General features: G+C 37.4%; 1 protein-coding gene across 2 annotated transcripts in view; it reads left to right on the top strand.

Annotated features, from left to right (window-relative positions):
* Positions 1-20,484, top strand: part of LOC149842495 (uncharacterized) — a 254,408-nt gene that overhangs the window by 16,667 nt on the left and 217,257 nt on the right. For both annotated transcript variants that reach the window (XM_089999224.1, XM_089999225.1), the window contains 3 exons: positions 2,321-2,428; positions 5,358-5,474; positions 5,804-5,954. In XM_089999224.1, the coding sequence (XP_089855350.1) occupies positions 2,321-2,428; positions 5,358-5,474; positions 5,804-5,954 (376 nt within the window). The remainder of the gene's footprint in view (positions 1-2,320; positions 2,429-5,357; positions 5,475-5,803; positions 5,955-20,484) is intronic.

Raw genomic sequence — 20,484 nt, 5'->3', positions numbered from 1 at the left:
ACTAGATTACCTCCAACAAATATACAATAACTTGAAATTGATCTGGATCTCCTACCCAGTCAACATCCGAATAGGCCATAACTATAAGAAGATCTTCCCTATCATCTCTTTTCTTATAGAACAATCCACCCCTAGGGTACCTTTCAAATACTTGAGAATTCGCTTCACTGCTTCCATATGGGTAGTTCTTGGTTGATACATGAATTGTGACACTTGGTTTACAACATACACAACATCTGGTCTTGTGAAGGTAATATATTGCAACATTTCAACAATAATCCTGTATTCAGTAAGTTCACTATACATCTCTCCATCATTAACACTCAATTGCCGGTGTTCTAGGACAAGAGTTTACAAAGGCTTGTAATCAGACATACATGTTTGGCCCTCAATTTCTCAAATGTATGAAGCAATTCTGAGTACTGTGTAGGGTGGTAGAAAAGACATGATATTCAGGGTCAAAACTGTTGAGAGCTTACTGAATCCTATCCTTATCTGATATTTCATAGCTAACCATAGCAAGCTGATCATTGATTTTCTTCATTTTAGATACTCCATGATTGAGATGAAACCTTTCTTCAAATTTTGAATTTCTCTATTAAAAAAGATTAACTTGGATTCCGAAATTTGAGAATATGTTTGGACTAATCTAGTCCAGAGTTGCAGTGCAATGCAATCATCGGGCACTCCAATAAGCACCTCCTGTGACAAGGTGGAGATGATGTAGGCGACTAGTGCCTGATCTTACCTCATCCATGAAATAAAATTTGGATTTCTGACATGAACCAGAAGAAATCACAACCCTTTTGTCATCCTTTTTCTCTTTGAGAATAGACTCTAGTGGAGGGATGATGAACCCATCAAGATGTCCAGAGAGATCTTGACTCCTAATGAAAGGAGTTGTTTGCCTCTTCTAAGTTAAGAAATTTGAATTGTTCAAATTTTCAAAGACTAATTGGGATTAAAAAGGTAGAAGATAAGGACAACTAAGGATTTGGGTCCATAAACAATAAGAATAATAAGAACAATAGAAAATGAAAAGAATGAGACAAAGAAAAGAATGAGACAAAGAAAAGAATGTGAATATTCAGGCTATCACGTCAGAAAAGAATGCTGTTTTTTTAGGTTGGAATATCACAAGCACGTACCAGAATTAACTTGATCAGAAACTTGATGTTTGTGACCTAATTTTTTTTTTATGAACTTTCAATGTAGGTGACCTGATATATGAAACCCAAATAAAGAAGTCTAAATCTGAGTATTTAGATAATATGCAAATCTGAATATGCTGGGTTTTGGATCCAAATAAATTAAGAAAAATAACAGGCTACTGGAATCTCTATGATATCAAGGCAAAAGGAACGAAAAAAAAATAAATCTGAGATTGACATCAAAACAGGAGTTTAGGAAAATCAGAGTAGAAACCATGATATCAGATTCTTTTTCTTTAGTTAAACTGAGTTGCAGCAGCAGTCAAACAGATTGGGAATGACTGTAAAGGGAGAACAAGGAATTTAAAGAAGAAAAGAAGTGAAAGAATAAGGAGAAGAAAGAAAGATGGATAGAAAAGAGGAGAAACTTGAAGAGAGGCAATCAGGAAAAGGAAAACCCAAGACCTCTAAAGGCGTACCTTAATGGATTCAATCCGACACACTCTTGCTCTGATGCCATTTAGAATTGGTACCTTATGATGATCCAGAATATAGGCAAATAATAACAAGAGAAGATGAGGATTGGGGCTGCTGCTCTTTCTGTTCCAACGATTCCCCAATTAGAGAACGTGGGCTTTCCATATTTGCCCATAATACAAGCTTTACAAGATAGAAACCACAAAGGGTGATACTGGAGCCAAGGATAAGGAAACCCAGCACAATAGGGAAACCCAGCACAATAGGAAACCCAACACAATACGAAACCAGGGTGTAACGTCAGATATATTGGATATGGGTTTGGATCTGGATCCAAAACTCAGAACCAAATAGCGTTATATCTCAATATTTATGCCATAGATAAAGCTTCCTTGCCTCACTGAGACATTTGTTGGATTTGTACTTAGTTGGATTATGCTTGAGGTCAACAGCCTCTGATTTTCTTATTTAATGTTGTACTTTTATTGAAAAATTTGAATTGTCTCATGGCCAAGGATTTTCTTTTCTCTTTAGCTGTATTCTCTGCCTTCTTAAAAATGATTTGTCAGTATTAGAAGAGGTGAGAAGCTTGGTTTCATTTATCTACTTTCTACACTACAGTGGACTGTCACAACTTGTACTCAAATTAATATTGTTCTGTCATTAATCGTTTGATTTTAGTACTTCTCCAGCCAGATGATTTATTATCTTCAAAGATCCAGAGCCTATGCCCAACAATCAGTGGCAATGTCTGTTGCACAGCTGAGCAGTATGACACATTGCGTGGACAAGTCCAGCAAGTAAGATAAACAAGTAGGCATGTTGGGTACCTCTTCCTTTCCCAATGGTTAGAGGTGTCAATTGTTGGTAAATGTAGTCCATGCCATTTTCATACATATTCATGCTTTCTGAGAGTCTTACCAAATGTTTTATTCCATGCTTATGCTGTAATTTTCTTCACAAAAACTGTATTTTGATGCAACTATACTTTCTATATGCTCTTTGTGATACGTAAATGTTGCAGAATTTTACTTCTTTGTTTGTTTTACTGCTGTATGTGTACCTCTAAGTGAACTAATAAATTGGTTTGAATGAGACAGCTGGACCTAAGAGTTGCACATTCTTGAATGAAGGGCCTTAGGTTTTATCCTGCCAAGGGCAATCCCCAACTATCAAAAAAGAAATTGGCCAACTAATCAATTAACATATATATATATATATATATATATATATATATATATATATATATATATATATATATATATAGAGAGAGAGAGAGAGAGAGAGAGAGAGAGAGAGAGAGAGAGAGAGGGTTATCTGCTAACCACTATTGAGTGCGCCACGAGTGCATCCACACGCACTGTACATCACGCGCTCAATAGTGGTTTTATCCTGCCAAGGGCAATCCCCAACTATCAAAAAAGAAATTGGCCAACTAATCAATTAACAAATATGTATGTATGCATGTATGTATGTATGTGTGTGTGTATGTATATATATAGAAAAAGTGGTAGCTGCTAACCACTATTGAGCGCACCACGAGTGCATCCACACGCAGCGTACATCATGCGCACGATGGACAGTGCGTGAGGCAAGACACACCACTAAAGGGTCTTTTTGACACTTTGAAGCGCGCAGTGCGCTCAGAAGGTGATTAACATCTACCACCTTTTATATATATGTATATACCGTGGATGTGATCAACATGGTCAAAATAGTAGGAATCGACTCTTGGATTATATTTCTTTCGAAATAAAATAAAATTTTATGAGGGATTGAGGATTGGAAAGTTGGTACATTGTAGGCTGTTGATTTTTCAACCCCTGCAAAATCTTACATGTACATTGAAATAACATGATCCAAGCACTGATTTCTACTAACCAAACATGTAGATCACATCTGGAGGTCAGATGTGCAAAAAACATCAAAATTTTTAAAAAATTACAATTTTCACTAGGAGGTTCCTTACACATGAGGGTTAAATGTAAATGACATCTGTATGGCTCTTTTGACCATCTGATTATTTCATTGGAAGGTTCAAGTGGGTTCATACAGGTGGACACCCACCAATTTTTGGGGGTTGTGAACCATGATACCATATGGTGCTTCATGCTCTTGTTCGCATCATCTAATCACCAAATGTTAGACACATTAGACACCTGAGATTTAGTGAGAAGACCTAATGTTAGAGGAAATTATGTATATAATGCATGTTTGAAGTGGTTTGAAGGAGAGATTAAAAAAGGGTTTTAAAGGAAGGACACTTTAAGAAGAATCTGATGAAAAGAGGGTAAAAGAAGAGGAATAAAAGATGAGAACAAAAGTACTAGCCACTAACCATGATTTGATGAAGTTTGATCCTTGCCCCTCCTTTGATACCATATTAAATCTGCCTTGGCATTTTTTCCTGCAACCGGAAATATAAGAAGAGAAGAAAGAGAGAAATAATAGAAGGGGATTGTGAAGAAAAGGCTAGATGACCCAACAACTCCAGGTACATCCATGTATATTGTTGTTTATCCTAATGTACAAGAGTACCCCTATACAAATAATAGAGTCCAACGTGATCCATTCTAGGGGTGGCAATCGGGTCGGGTCGGCGGGTTGGTGGGTCGGGTTAACGGGTTGGCAGGTCAGAATACCTCAACACGAACATGACCCGTTTATTAAACGGGTCGGATGTGGCAACCACGAACACGACCCATTTATTAAACGGGTAACCCGACACGAACACGACCCATTTATCAAAAATTGAAGTGCCTTCAGCGGGAGAGACAAAACGTTGGACTTGCTTTGCTTGGGTGCCAAACCAAGAGGAGGAACAAGAGGGAGGAGAGAAGTGGGTGGTGGTTTGCGCCTGCGCAGTGATGGCAACGAGGTGGAGAGGAGAGGTCTCGGGCTCTCGGCTGCGGCTGGGTAGGAAGGAGTTAGGTGGGTGACTAAAGTGTAAAGTTAGGAGTTAGGGTTAGATAAGTTAATATATATATATATAAACGGGTTGCGGGTTGACGGGTTCGTGTAAACGGATTGACCCGGCCACCTAACCCGTTTATTAAACGGGTTGGCATACCCCTAACACGAACATGACCCGTTTAATAAACGGGTTAGGCGGGTTGACCCGTTTACGACACGAACCCGTTTAAGCCAAACCCTAACCCGGCTAAGAAGCGGGTTGGCGGGTCGGGTCAGATTTTGCCACCCCTAATCCATTCTGAATAATGTCCAAAATACCCTTGTATTACACAAGATATACAATTACAAACAGTAACAAACAGCAGCAGCTATTTCTTAACATGTCTGAGTCGTTCATCTACTAAGGTTGAGTACTGGTTGATGATTGATAATATTCATGAGGAGATTATGTGCTTGTGATGGTTACTGGTTTTAGTTTTCTTTTTAATTATTCAAAGTTCATTGCATTGTGACAAAACCATGCCATATTCGTTGCTTGTTTGGATACATCCAATGAGCACTCTAAACATACTAAGATTGATCACCATTTTGTTAGAGTAAAGTTTTTTGAAAAGTCTTATTTTATTACTCATTTGCATAATAGTTGATCACTTCATGAGTTCCTGTAGTTTATTGTGCTTCCATTGCTGTTTTCAAACTCATGCTGGTCGCATAGTGTACTTGAGGGGCTCTTAATCATAATTTGCATATGGTTCATCATAATTTTTTTCTTTAATTTTGCCATTTTTGATCAATTTATTTTCAATTATTTTGCAGGCTATTCCTTTCCTTGTTGGTTGCCCAGCATGTTTGAGAAATTTCCTGAATCTTTTCTGTGAGCTTTCGTGTTCACCTAATCAAAGCCTTTTCATCAATGTGACCTCTGTATCTAAGGTTTGTTATTTGAACTCAATCATAAATTTAATGGATAATGCAGTTATATCTGCATTTTCCAATCACTAGTGGCCTTATTGAGTGAATTTTATGAACTTTTTGGCTCGGTCTAGAGTTGTTATGATCCTTAATTCAAGAGAAAATACAATGTTAGTTCCGCCAATTTCAGTTCTCAATAGAATATGAAATACAAAGTAATTACCTCTGCTAGTCTTATAATGTGTATGTGTGTGCACCTTACATGGTGTTATGCATAGAGGCAAAAATTTATGACAGTAATTTTGAAGAACCCAGGCCTCTCTCTCTCTCACTATTGATTGTTGTTTTAGGTCAATAACACTCTTACAGTTGATGGAATTGATTACTTTGTTACCGAAAGATTTGGCCAAGAGTTATTTAACTCATGCAAGGAGGTTAAGTTTGGTACTATGAACACTCGAGCAATGGATTTCATTGGGGCAGGAGCTCAAACATATGAGGGTAAGGAATTTTTGTCAAGTTCCACATACGATTATTGTATCACTATTCAATTGTTTAGCTTGGCATGCATTGGTAATTTGGTACATTCATACGAAATATATGTATGCATATACATATGAACATGTGCATGTAGAGAGAGAGAGAGAGAGAGAGAGAGAGAGAGAGAGAGAGAGAGAGAGAGAGAGAGAGAGAGAGAGAGAGAGAGAGAGAGAGAGAGAGAGTAGTGTGCTTCTAGGTGTGCTAGTAGATCTTCCTTTTTGATGGATCATTGCCTTAAGCTCAATCTAAACTTCTTTGAATATACTTGGCACAAATTATTTTCTCCCTGTAGGTTTGCTTGACATAAGATAATGTAATGCATGTTTTAGAAGGGTGTAAAGGACGAGTTGTCTATATTACATAAAGATGGCCATAGTTGAGAAATATTCTGAAATACCATGTAGAACTCAATTTAGAACATGAAAATGGCGAGTAGACATGCCAATCATGTTGCAGGGGATATTTTCAGCCTTTTGTAATGGATCTATGCAAATTAAAAGTTTGTCATGATAAGGTATCGTGATTGAATCCCATATTAAATTGTCACAGTACATATATACATACATTTAGGCACGAGAGACAGTGTGTGAAAACATAGTTGTTTTTATGGCTTTCATATATGCAATTGCCAAAGGCTAAACCAGTCACTTCATATGTATACATGTTTGTGTGTGTGTGTCTATGTCACATGGATACAGATGTGGGAACAGGATGCAATGCTGATACCTTAGTATGGCACAACAATTTTCAGAAATTAGGACATGATGATAAGGCTGTATACATACACACATATGCATGTTTGTGTCTGTGTATAAAGCTCTTAGAGCACTAACACATGAATATCATCTCAATTGCAAACTCTTGAACAGCTAAATTGAAATGTAATGTAATTGATGACAAATTTTAAAAGAAAAATATTTCAAGCAAGTAAAAAATAAGTAATCAAAATTACAAAAGGAAATAGATAAGGTTAATGAAACAATGTTGACTGTGTGCGACACTAGTTTGATTGTTTCCATAAAGTGTCCTAGCGTCTCCAAGTGTTGTGTTGATACGGGATACACTACACATGCACAGTGAACTTTCCATGTGAAATAGGTGTGTGTGTGTGTGTGTGTGTGTGTTTGGGGGCAGGGGGGGGGATTGGGAGTAGGTGTAAACTTAGGTATGGACCAATGTAATCTGTCAAATCACAAAAAAAAAAGGAAAAAGAAAAAAGGTTCTTTTGCAGCATGTGAGATTGACCCCCATTAAGGAATGGTCAGAAGTGACCATTCCTAATGGGGGTCTTTAAAGTGCTGCTGCTAAAGACCATTTTTTATTCTTTTCCTGTTTTCTCTGTGTGTCCGCACCTAGTTTTTGTACCTACACTCTGCGCTTTCTCTCTGTGTGCAGAGAGAGGGAGAGTTTTATGATGTTGAATTACAATTATCTTTATGGTTTGCGGGAGTGAGTTACTAGTTCATTTATGTCCCACCTATATTACCTTGACACTTCTCGTGGCCAATGTGATAGTATTGGACACTTGGACACTAACACTGACACTTCAATTTTCAATATAGAAGTGTCCAAGAAAAAATGGACACTTGGTATCGCGTGATCGTCACTTTTGAGTGTCTTAGACATGAAGTGTTGGACGTTGGACACTTTGTGTCAACCTTATTTAAACTCCATTTTGTCTCCATATATTTTATTGTGGCCCTAACTCTACGAAAAAAGAGTTGGCATGCCCTTTCACTATATAGAAAGGGCTCAATCTCTCCCTCTCTCGACACACACACACACACACACACACACACACACACACACACACACACACACACACACACATATATATATATATATACATATACATCAGTTGATGGAGTCAAGCTAGTTGGTAAAAAGACTGTTACCACAGTTGAACCCCACTTAGTCACATTTTAAACTGTCATTTTTCATGATTTTGATGAACTGTGTGGTGCCACATACAGGGAAGAGAGAATCAAGGATGCATACAGCTTGAATGAAATATTTTGTCTCCATATATTTTATTGTGGCTCTACTCTACGAAAAAGAGTTGGCATGCCCTTTTACTATATAGAAAGGGATCAATATCTCTCTCTACGCGCGCACACACACACACACACATATATCAGTTGATGGAGTCAAGCTAGTTGGTAAAAAGACACTTGAACCCCGCTTAGTCACATTTAAAAACTGTCATTTTTCATGATTTTGATGAACTGTGTGGTGCCACATACGGGGAAGAGAGAATCAAGGATGCATACAGCTTTAATGAAATCTATTTAGTATTTTGAATAGTGAAAATAAATGTTTCATGTTTTTGACCACGACTAAGCTATATTTTATTTAACTTGACACTGTTTTTTTTAATAACCTATTTAATATAGCCTATCTGCATGAAAATTGTAAACAAGCCATGTCTGTCATGTTGGAGTTGCACATTATCTTTAGTTTCCTTGGATTTGAACATAATTTTTGATTTTGTCTCTTCCATGCATACTTCAGCCAACACTCCATGTAGAGGTGAAATTTTCTTGCGATGGATGATAGTCATTCACACTTGTTCATACTTGGTCGTAAGACAATTCATGAATTTAAAGAATTGCTACTCAAGGATTTGATTTTTCCTTTAAAGAGTGTCATTAGGAGTTCCAAATAAGCTCCAACTTGGCTATTTGACCCCAAAGTCATTTAAGACTACCATAGTACTCTAACGAATTTATTTTTTTGCTTGCAATTGTGGATGTAGTCCCGTAGGTCCCATTTATGTGCGTCATCCTTTTGAGTGTAAGTTTGATTGATGAAGACCCATGCTTTATTGACTATCAAATTCGAGGATGTTGGCACATGGTTCTTTATTCATGTTTCCTATGAAGAGAGAATTTTGGCGTGACCAACCTCCCATTTTTTGAGCTTTCTTGTTGTCCAATAAGGCCTTTTCTCTTTTGCTTTCTTTAAGAGTCTCTTCCTTTGATCTAACATCTTCTCCCATCATGGATTTTGTAAGAATAGGTTGAGGTTCTCGTTCAGGGCCATCAACATATTGCCACAAGTCTTTGTTTATGAGGATTCTCTTCACTGCCATGGGCCACATGTAGTTGCTTTATGTTAAATTGTTATATATATCGATATGGTATTATATACGTACATGTATACATATATGTATATTTGTGTATATATATAATATATATTACATATATATTTATCTATTCACATAAATATATATGTAAATTAGGGAGAGTCAAACTTAGTTTGACTGCTCCCTCTCTTTATTATCCCTCTTTGTCTCTTTTTGTTACTTACTCCTCTCCCTTCGTGTATAAATAGAGGTGCTCTTCCCTTTCTATTGCAAGCCTTTTGGCACACTCTGTTAAATAAATTATATTTTTTTACTATTGTGTATACCCTTTAAGGGGTTTGTGAGTGTTCTTTTAGAACACTTTGTGATTCTCTTTGTGTGTATTGTAAGTGTGTTCCTTGAGAGAAGACTTTTATTATCTACTCAAGTTGAAGATTGAAGAACTTTTGATTTGTTATTGAAGTCTTCTTCTTTACATGGTATCAGGCTTGGAAGGGTTAAAACTCATTTGAAGTCTATTCTTCAAAAGTGTTGGTGATCTTGCAAGTGTTCAAGTGATCATAAGATTTATTGGTGGAGGAGTGCTCGTGCTCATTTCCTCTCATCTCTCTTCTTCTCTCGTCTCTCTTTCTCTTTTTCTCCTCTTCTCTTAAGCCCTTGTAAAATGGATGACAATGATAATGTCACCATTAAACCCGTAAAAAATGATTTCAATTATGTAATATGGGCTTCTATCATGAAGCACCTTATTTGGGGAAAGAGATTGTGGGGACTAGTAGATGGATCTGATCTGAAACCCAAGCTAATTCTCACTAAGGTAGAGCATGAGAAAGAGGTTTCTCTAAGCTATAACCACTTATGAGAAGAAGTGGAAGGCGTGGAGGATGGGACATGCCAAGATCATGTCTTGGCTTATTAGTAGTGTGAACGTGAAAAAATGTTCATGTCTTGCCAAATTTGATCATGCTAACAAGTTTTGGGATTATTTTAAGAGAATATTCTCTTAAAGACATTGCACATATTTGCAATGTGCAAGATAGAGTTAGGACTATGGTCCAAGAGGATAAAACTATTAGAGAATACTATAATGACTTATCCGAACTTTGGGAAGAATTGACTCTTCTAAAGCCAAAGTGACATTGTCCCAAAGACATAGAACTCTGCCAAAGACAAATAGAGGCGAAACACTTTTATTAATTCATTAACGGTCTTAGGATGAAATTTAAATCTACCAAGTCTATTCTTCTCCGTAGAGGAAAAATGTCCTCTATTAAAGACACTATATAAGAATTAAGTATGGAAGAAAATAGATTAAAAAAGCATGTAAGCAAAAGTGAAGATGACTTGGTATTAACCGTTTCTAGACCGGAAAACTATGTTCGTGCAAACAAGCCACCTCACTATAGAAGGACAAGGAAATAACTATTAAAGAAAGTAAATTATTTGTTATTTTTGTCATGAACCTGGACACACTAAGCCCCAATGTCCTAAACAAAAAAGGATATTTGAAAAGAAGGTTGTTTTAGTTGGCTCTTTTCAAAAGTCAAAGGACAAAGACTTTCCCACATCTTAAGAATCATTTATTGGAAGCATGTCTCTATCTCAATAAGTTGAAGCCCTTCAACCTCTTCTTAGAGGGTCATCTTCTTCAGCTCGGATCACAGTATCATCTTATTAGGACTCAAGTAAGATTCCTCGACTTATTGATTCTGCTGCATCATTCCACATGACCCCAAACAATGATATTTTATCCGAATGCTATAACAACTCAAGTGTGTCAAAACTTTTTACGGTCGATGGTATGCCTCTTGAAATCAAAGGAATAACTCTGTTCTTGAAAAAATGAAAAGATTGCCATTTAAAGATATAACTTTTGTTTCATCTAGACCATTTGAGTTGGTTCATTCAGATGTTTTGGGTCCAACACCAGTTATGTCTAAAGGTGGATATGCATATTATGTTATTTTTGTGGATGACTTTTACTAGATATACTTGAATTTACTTCCTTAAGCATAAATTTGAAGTTTTTTTTCCATTTTCAAAGTTTCCATAAGATAGTCAAAAATAGATTTGAAAATTATATTTCTATACTTCAAACTGATTCAAGGGGAGAATTTTTGTTAAAAGAATTTAAAAATTATTTATACTTACATGACATCTGTAATGCCCCAAAAATTTTAACCTTAATTATAGTTTAAATATTGAAATTTCACGACCATTTTTTTTGATAAGTATAAGTAAATCAGATCTTATAATGCGGAAACGATTTTTAAAAATGGTTAAGACTTTAGGCGCGATTACACTAAAGATAACAATCAAATCAAATTGTACGGGATATACACATTTCAAATTACGTACAATATAAGACTGGAATATGAAGAGTTTTAATTTCATTTCAAATCAGAGTATGAAAACGATACTTCAGTCTCTACATGATCAAGTACCTAAAACAAAAATATCATGAATACCAAGATCGCAAGGTAAGAGTGGACCCTCGAGGATGCAGCTCGACCAGCTCTTCGCTCCAACTACTCATCATACTTTACCTGCATTACCTGTCCCCCATAAAACGGGGTCAGACTCGCTAAAGTTTGGTAAAGCAACCAAAACTCAAACTTAAAGAAAACATATCAAGCATTTAAAGGTAAAGATATATTATTCATCTATCTATCAAGTGATAGACAAGAGAACAACGCCCTATGAGTCATTCATTTCAAGCATTCGAACATAAAGCATTTAAAATCATTTCATCACTTAATGTTCTATTCAACCTTAACTCACGTAATAAAGCATAATCTATATGCATTCAAGTCATACAAGTCATCGCATAAATATATATATATATATATATATATGATCATTGCATCATTTTCATATGCATTCATATTTCTTATAAACAATAAGTCAAATTACATTTGACCATTCTAACGTGAAACACACACACATACCTTATAAGTAATTTAGTTAGATACTCATGATACACATCAATCATGATACACATGTGTGATATATTTACTCAGACAATCATAATGCAATCATTTGAAATGAAACTATGTAGACATGACGTATCATTTACCTAATAAGTCAAAACTAGTCATTTGTAGGCGTGATGTGTCATTCACCTATACGCTAACATAAGCGTCACAATCGTAACTTCATATCAAGATCTAAAATCAATAAGGATCTGATTATTTTGAGTTCAATATATCATCATGCTATAATAGAAAAGTCAAATCTATAGATTCATAACTGTCTATCTCAATCAACTCAGAAGATCGTTACAATTCATCATAACATTTCATTTATTTATAATAAATATTTACAAAATCCATGCCGGATCACCTGGTCTGGGAAATGTACAACCTCACAAGGAGTTACCGCCCTAGACGGATGGTCTGCCTGGTCTTGGACAATGCACTTCCTCACAGGAATATATCATCTTTGAGGGCTATCCGCTCTTGGACAATGCACTTCCTCACAGAGACTTACCGCTATAGCCGGATTACCTAATCTGGTCATGCACACCCTCACAGAAAATCCTTTGGGAACAGTTTCTCAACAAATACCATACCCAGTGAAAACTATTGTGATACATGCATCAATACAATTAACCACTATCAGGGTCGATAGCCATCAACACGGGCATAAGCATGTATACAATCAAAGCATCACATTATACACCACTTCATATGACATTAAAATTATAAAATCACTCATTTAACCAATAAGACTTCATGAACCAAAGTTCACTATTGAACATAAACATTTATCACATGTATTCATAATTTCATTTCAAGTGACATTTAAATCATATCATATATAAGCATATTATCCTATGCATCATATCATCGTTACAAAGAACATTGCACTTCGTAAATTGAATCTCGAAGCATGCGTAAACAAAACATGAGTTCTAGTCATGCATACGTGAACATGCACATTTCATAATATAAAGCAACTAAACCTCAGCATACATAACTTGTACGTAGTTCGAGATTTGCACATGAATCGATATATCACTTTAGATATAATTGTGTAAGGGTTGGTAAAAATCTCATTGACCATCCTACCGTACATCATACACATATATTTCTCAAGCAAGCAAAACATACAAGTTCAAAACAATTTATAACATTCACATGCATTCTTCTGTACAAGAATAAATGAGTCCATCATATGACAAGACACTATATATATAACATTCACAGTATGCATCGAACACGACTATTACATATCTATAGTAGTTATATGTGTACCATGTACCAAATTTATACAAACGCACAAAGCAACATAGTATGCGCAAACCAAAGTATGATAATACACATTGCGTATATATTATGCATTCATAAGTGCACGGGCATTCAAACCCACATATATGTGTACCTGCAACAAACACACTCCATATTTTGCTAACTATAATCATGACAAACATGATCTCTTAATTACAATCACAAGAGTCCTAGATATCCATAACTAAGTCAAGTGTGTGAGCATAACTTATATTTGCAATTCACTTAAATATTCAGTGCAACGACACCATGCTTACACAATTAATTGCCTAAACATGCTCTCTACAAGTTCAGTTAAGGTATCTTACCTTAATAATGTGAAGAACAATGAATCGAAACTCAAAAGAACGAGGAGTTTCGAAGTTCGCAAAGACCGCTACCCAAGTAATACAACGAACACTACGTGTGCGATCGCAAATGCCAAAAACTCAAAAAAATATCAATTATAACAAGATTAGCCAAAAATAGCAAATTACCTTATAAATCATTACCAAGAGCCAAATAATACATAAATACACTCCAATAATTTACAAACTCCATAAAAAATATATTTAAATATAATATATATATATATATATAAATAGTGATTTATAGCCCAAAATAGTTCTATAAATGCAAATTATACCATGATTGGCTTGAATGAACAAATAAATATGTAATAAATAAATAAATGAAATTGAAAAGCTAGAAACACATTTCTAATTTGGAGATAAAAAAATAAATTCTTTATTTATTAATAATCCTTAAAATTTACGTGTTTTACAACATCACGCATCAAAGATCTTGTCCACACATACCACAACAAAATGACCTAGGTAAGAGAAAACATAGGCACATTTTGTTGAAACTTCAGGGACTTTACTTATTGGTAGCTATGTGCCTAAGGTTTTTTGGGCAGAAGCTATCATGACTATTGTTTATCTTATAAACAGAATACCATCTTCTTTACATAATATCTCACCGGTTGAAAAACTCTTTAAACGCCCCCCTGATTATTCAAGATTACAAACTTTTGGTTGCAAATGCTTTATTTTTACCTATAAGAATGACAAGTTTTCTCCTAGAGCTATTCGTTGTGCCTTCTTTGATTATGCTGATGACCAAAAGGGATATAGGTTCTAAAAATGTGAAATTATACTTTTCTTGAATATTACCTTCTTGGAAAAAAAAATTCTTTGATAAGGATCAACTGAAGGAACTAGCCGAGTACTCTTTTTTGTTTGACTTTGTTTCAAAACACGATATTGACAATTGTGATTGCGAGCATGATTTGGAGAATGTTATTGAATCTAGCGACTTTGAATCACTTAATGAATTATCCCACAATGATCAAACTTGTATACAATATTCTCCATGTGCACTTGAAAAGATTTCTAACCTTGTAAAGATGAACTGCAAATTAGGAAATCATCTAGAGTATCAAAACCCCCATCAAAATTTGTATCCTACAATTCATTTTCTTTAAAATATCTGGCATGCATAGCCCTAATTCACTCATATGTAGGACCTCCATCTTACGCTCAAGCCAAAGAATACCCTGAATGGGTTGAAGCTACGAGGGTAGAACTTAAAGCTTTGGAAAAGGCTCAAACTTAGTATATTCAAAATATTCAATTAGGAAAGAAACCCATATATTGTAGGTGGGTATATAAAATTAAAACCAAGAGATGGAACTCTTGAGCGATATAAAGCTAGGTTAGTTGCAAAGGGATATTTGCAACAACATACATTGATTATAAAGAAACCTTTGCTCCAATTGCCCGCATGACTACGATTAAAACTCTTATTATAGTAGCGTCAATTAAAAACTGGCCTATATAACAAATAGATGTTAAAACTACTTTTTTAAATGAAAATCTTATCGAAGAATTGTACATGGAGGCACTCCTTGGTATGAGTATTTCTCAAAGAAAGATTCTTCGCCTTTAAAAGGCATTGTATGAGTTGAAACATGTACCCAAAGCCTGGTATGATAGTTTCAACAAAGTTATGTTTGATATTGGTTTTAGATCTTGCTTGACTGACACTGCTTTGTTTGTTAAGGATTCTAATGCCTGTCATTTTACTGCTCCATGTAGATGATATTGCTCCATGTAGATGATATGATAACCACTGGAGGCGACAAACAAGGAGTTCAATATATAAAAAATATTCTTAAAACTAGTTTTGAAATGACTGATTTGGGTTTTCTACGTTACTTTCTAGGAATAAAAGTTGCCTATTCCCCTAGAGGGTATTTATTATCTTAGTCTAAGTTTGCTTTTGATGTTATTCTCAAGTTGGGAGTATCAGATGATAAGGAGGTTGACACTCCTGAAGTAACAAATGTTAAGATGAGAATTGATGATGGGAAGCCTCTGGATAATCCAACTCCTTATAGACAACTTATCAGAACTCTTTCTTACCTTACTATTACTAGACTTGATATAGAACATGTTGTACACACAGCTAGTCAGTTTCATCACGCTCCCACAACGGTTCACACGAGCTATTTTGCATATTACTAGATATCTTAAAAATTTTCTTATAAGAGGCCTGTTCATGTCTTCCTATTCTGCATTAAATTTGTAAAACTCATTAATCTTTCCTTGGGTTCTTAAAAAAAAAGAAACAAAAATTTAATTTAGATCCAGGTTGGATCCGACCGAATCCGGGTGGTACCCGTCGACATCCCCAACCCGTTGGTCTATATAAAACCCCCACATGGGGGTATCTTTTTTTAGCAAACTTGACGCCCCTCCCCTGACTTTCTTCCTCTCGTCTCTCTCTCCCACACCGGAGCCCCCCGACTTGCCCTCCTCTCTCTCTCTCCCTCGTCGGGAGCCTCTCTCCCCTTGTTCGTACCCCCCTCTTACCGAAGTTCGCCGATTAGTCCTCTCTCTCTCTCTCTCCTCTCTCTCTTGCTCCACCATGAGGAGATGTGGCACCCCTCTGGTGTTGCCTTCCCTCTTCTCTCACGCATATCAGCCTCGGGCTCCTAGGTGCACTCGACTAGTCTGTGATGCTGCCAACACACCTTTACGAATGGGATCGTCCTACTACGTAGTGTCCTCTCCTGGCGATCCACAATCTCCACCGGCCTCTCCTCTGTGGTCAAGTCAGGCTGTACCTCGACCGCCTCATAGTGGATCACGTGTGAGGGGTCATGCACATACTTCCTCAACATCGAGACATGGAAGACATTGTGAATCTGAAAAAACTGAGGAAGAAGCGCCACACGGTAAGCTGACTCGCCAACACGCTCAAGAATCTCAAAAGGTTCAACATACCGAGGGCTCAACTTCCCCTTCTTCCCGAACTGGAACACACTCTTCGTAGGCGAGATCCAAACAAACACGTGATCGCCCAAGGCAAAACTGAGCTTCTTATGCCGTTGATCGACGTAGCTCTTTTGTTTGCTCTGCGCCGCAACCAACCTCTGCCATATCAGCCACACCTGGTCTGAGTAGTGCTGGATGGCCTCTGAAGACTCCACTACTATCACTCCAACCTCATCCCATCACATTGGGTATCTGCATGGTTTGCCATACAGAGCCTCACACGGGGCCATACCAATATTGGTATGGTAACTATTGTTGTACGAGAACTCCGCAAGGTTCACATGCCTAACCCACTCCCCTGCCCAATCCAGTGCGCATGCTCTAAGCATATCCTTCAGTGTTTGTATTGTACGCTTTGTCTCCCGTCAGTCTATGGGTGAAATGTCGCGCTGAGCTTCAATTTGGTATCAAGAGCATTCTACAACTGGCGCCAGAAACGAGACGTGAAGCGAGGGTCTCGGTCTGACACGATCGAATGTTGCACCTCGTGAAGTCGGACAATTTCATCCACATACAAATCTGCTAAGCTCTCCAAACTCGTTAATCTTTCCTTGGGTTCTTTAATTTTTTTTTTAATTTGAATCTAGGTTGGATTCGACCAAGATCTAGGTGGGATGTCATCATACCAGTCGACATCCCCTACCCCTCTGTTGGTCTATTTAAACCCCCCAGGGGGTTTTCTTTTTTTAACAAACCCGACGCCTCTCCCTCGACTCTCTTCCTCTCATCTCTCTCTCCCACGCCAGAGCCCATTCGACTCGCCCCCTGTCACTCTCTCTGTCCCTCGTCGGAGCTCATCGGGAGCCTCTCTCCCCTTTTTGGTATCCCCTCTAGCTGGACGCTCGTTGGTAAGTCCTCTCTCTCTGCTCTCTCTCTTGCTCCACCATGAAGAGCTGTAGAACCCCTCAGGTGCCGCCCTCACTCTTCCCAACATCAGTGGCTTTGGCTCACCAGTAAAGAGGGCCCTCTCTTTTTTTTTTCTTGGCAAGATCGGCATCATTCAAAGGTTGCTGCCATCTTTCCAGAAGGTGCAGCATGAGGGAGGGCCTGATGCCTCTCCCTCCTGCCCTTTTGACTGAATGGAGGGCAGACACCACTTGCGCCTGCCTCCGTTTTTTGAAAGGCAAGCTGGGTTAGGCAGACCTACCTAGTAGTAGCTATTCAACGTACTGCTGGGTTTGAACCTGCAACGTTCCACCACAAGGTAACGTGCGCTAACTGCTCCTACCAGACTGGCTGGGTTGTCGGCCCCCTCACCCTTCCCCTTGTTAGAGGACCGAGCAAGGCTCGGTCCTGTCACAGGGTTGGGACCAGGTCGGGCTCGGTCTGACCAATGAACCCACCCCTCCCTCAGTTTTGCTTATCCTGCCGAGCTGAGCTCGGTCCATGCTTTCAGACTGAGTCGGCTCAGTTAGTAAATTGAGCCTGGCTTGATCGTGCTTTAGCCCCCCTTGGCCCGAGCCTGGACCGATCAAGAGGCAGCTTAGGGTTACAACGTAAATCCTTTCTACAAATTAGACTCCTACTGATTCTACTCTCTTAGGGTTGATCACGAACAATAATTGTTCATGAAATCACACCAAGACTTTTAAATTCACAAGGAATATTAAACTAAAATTTCAATCAATCACACAAAATTCACATACTTAAAGTAAAAGTATTAAATAGCCATACCAGTGAAGAAGACTGCTCTGGAGGACGAGTCACACTTGTCGACGCTTCAGGACAGGGCTCATATACCAAAAATTAGAAATTTAACACAAGAAAGATGATAAAAGTGTAAGTTTTTGTGGTCGCTCTGATACCAAACCTGTAACGACCCCAACTCATACCTTTGAAAAATGCGGATTTTTTTTTCTTTCTAAGAGTTGCGGAAAACTTTCCAGAGACCTAGGGTCCTTACAGTTCCAATTTCAGTTGGATAACCACACACCACAAACCAACTTACATTTATCATTCATAACCAACCAACTGATCTCTTTTATTAATGAATCAATAAAAGTCATATTTAATGTCAAAAGTGAAATATCAATTTGCAGGAAATAAGAAAAACTAAAAGAAAACAGAAGTAGAGCCACTATGTCCGTAAGTGAAGCCGTCTGAAGTAAACATGGCCCTCGTATCCCCTCAGAAGCGAGTCAATTTCATTGATTACCTGTGTCTGGGAAAAAAACCAACAAAATGAGAGGGTCAGAAATCCGAAGAATTTTACGTACAGGTTTCCCTAATGAATCAAATAAGAAAAAGAACATAAATAAAATCCATGTAATAATTTAGAATGGTACAATTATAACCAAATTATAAGGCAATTAACCATTCATGCAACAATAAAATAAACATTAAGCATGAGGGAACACTAAGTAAGTAACAGTGGTTATAATTTAATCAATAAAGCAATTAAATGCAAAAGAGATCAATATCATGCAATGATCAATATATAACAACCAAGTGAACAGGTAAACATGCATGAACTAATGCATATCAAGAATATGCATGATGTATGTGCAATGCATAAACCCTTATTATCTTTTATTTAAGCTCCCCTCTTTCCATATGCATGTCTTATTAAATGCACACAATCTTTAAATTCCTCTTTTTAATTTACCATTGCCTGCGGATACACCAAATGGGTACAGTCCCCGAGGTCAAGTAGGGATCCCGGGGTAGCTTAACACACAATTTGTATTTTATTACCGGGTTCCACACTTAGCCCTCGACCGATATCAGGAAACAACACCATCTATCGGAACCTTGGAAAACTGCATCCAAAGTCGTGGACACCATGGAAAACAGCATCCACTGGCGCTACTTTATTGGTATACCAAATAACAACAGCTGTGTCAAAACACACCACCCCCAGGAAAAGTGGCGGACTCTCCCTAAAACCGTGGCCAGGAGAAGAACCTCAATATCGGGTTCAGGGGCAACAACGCACACAGAGTTTTTGTATCCTCACGGTTTCCCCAAACCGCAACATCCAAGATTCCCACGCTAAAGTAGAGACATCAAGGAGAAAGTGAATTACACTGTTCTTTACTTTCTTTTATCTGGTTATTAATTCATCTCTTTTACATTTGCAAATTTACATGCAAAATTAATAACATAAGCTTGCACATCAGCCTGCTAAGCTTTTCACGGGACCACAACCCATGACAACATAGAACAGTGCGGTAAAACATTAATATCACATTTGATTTGTTGTAATGCATCAAAATAACTAAATCAGAGAACAATTGGGGTTCTCGAGGCTCACCCAGCCCCTGATGATCCAATTGACCATCAATGCATTCATAAGCAAAAATCATCAATCACATGCCTCCATGCATTATTTTTCACATGCTTTTCAGTGCACATTCGTGTATGCAAATTTTTGTGCATAATCAGAGAACAACTGGTTCTCGAGGCTCACCCAGCCCCTGATGATCCAATTGACCATCAATGCATTCATAAGCAAAAATCATCAATCGCATGCCTCCATGCATTATTTTTCACATGCTTTTCAGTGCACATTCGTGTATGCAAATTTTTGTGCATACAACAATAAATTTATAAGCATATGCATGAGTTCGCACATATCCAAGTTAAAAATGCATGCTTCCATTAAATGCTCACATTCATGTCCAATGCATGTTTTCATTAATGAATCATTTAAATTACAAGGTATAAAATTCCACGTATGCACATGTATGTGGAGCAGTTGTGCCATAACATGTGAACTAAGCATGGTCTTCTAAGTATAAGCATGTGATCATCTCATTCTTTGCATAGCCTTGTGCATAAAGGAAATCACTCGGTAT

The sequence above is a fragment of the Nuphar pumila genome, chromosome 3 (assembly GCF_984573655.1).
Source record: "Nuphar pumila chromosome 3, dmNupPumi1.hap1.1, whole genome shotgun sequence".
Lineage (NCBI taxonomy): Eukaryota > Viridiplantae > Streptophyta > Magnoliopsida > Nymphaeales > Nymphaeaceae > Nuphar > Nuphar pumila.
This window is presented reverse-complemented; position numbering and strand designations above follow the sequence as displayed.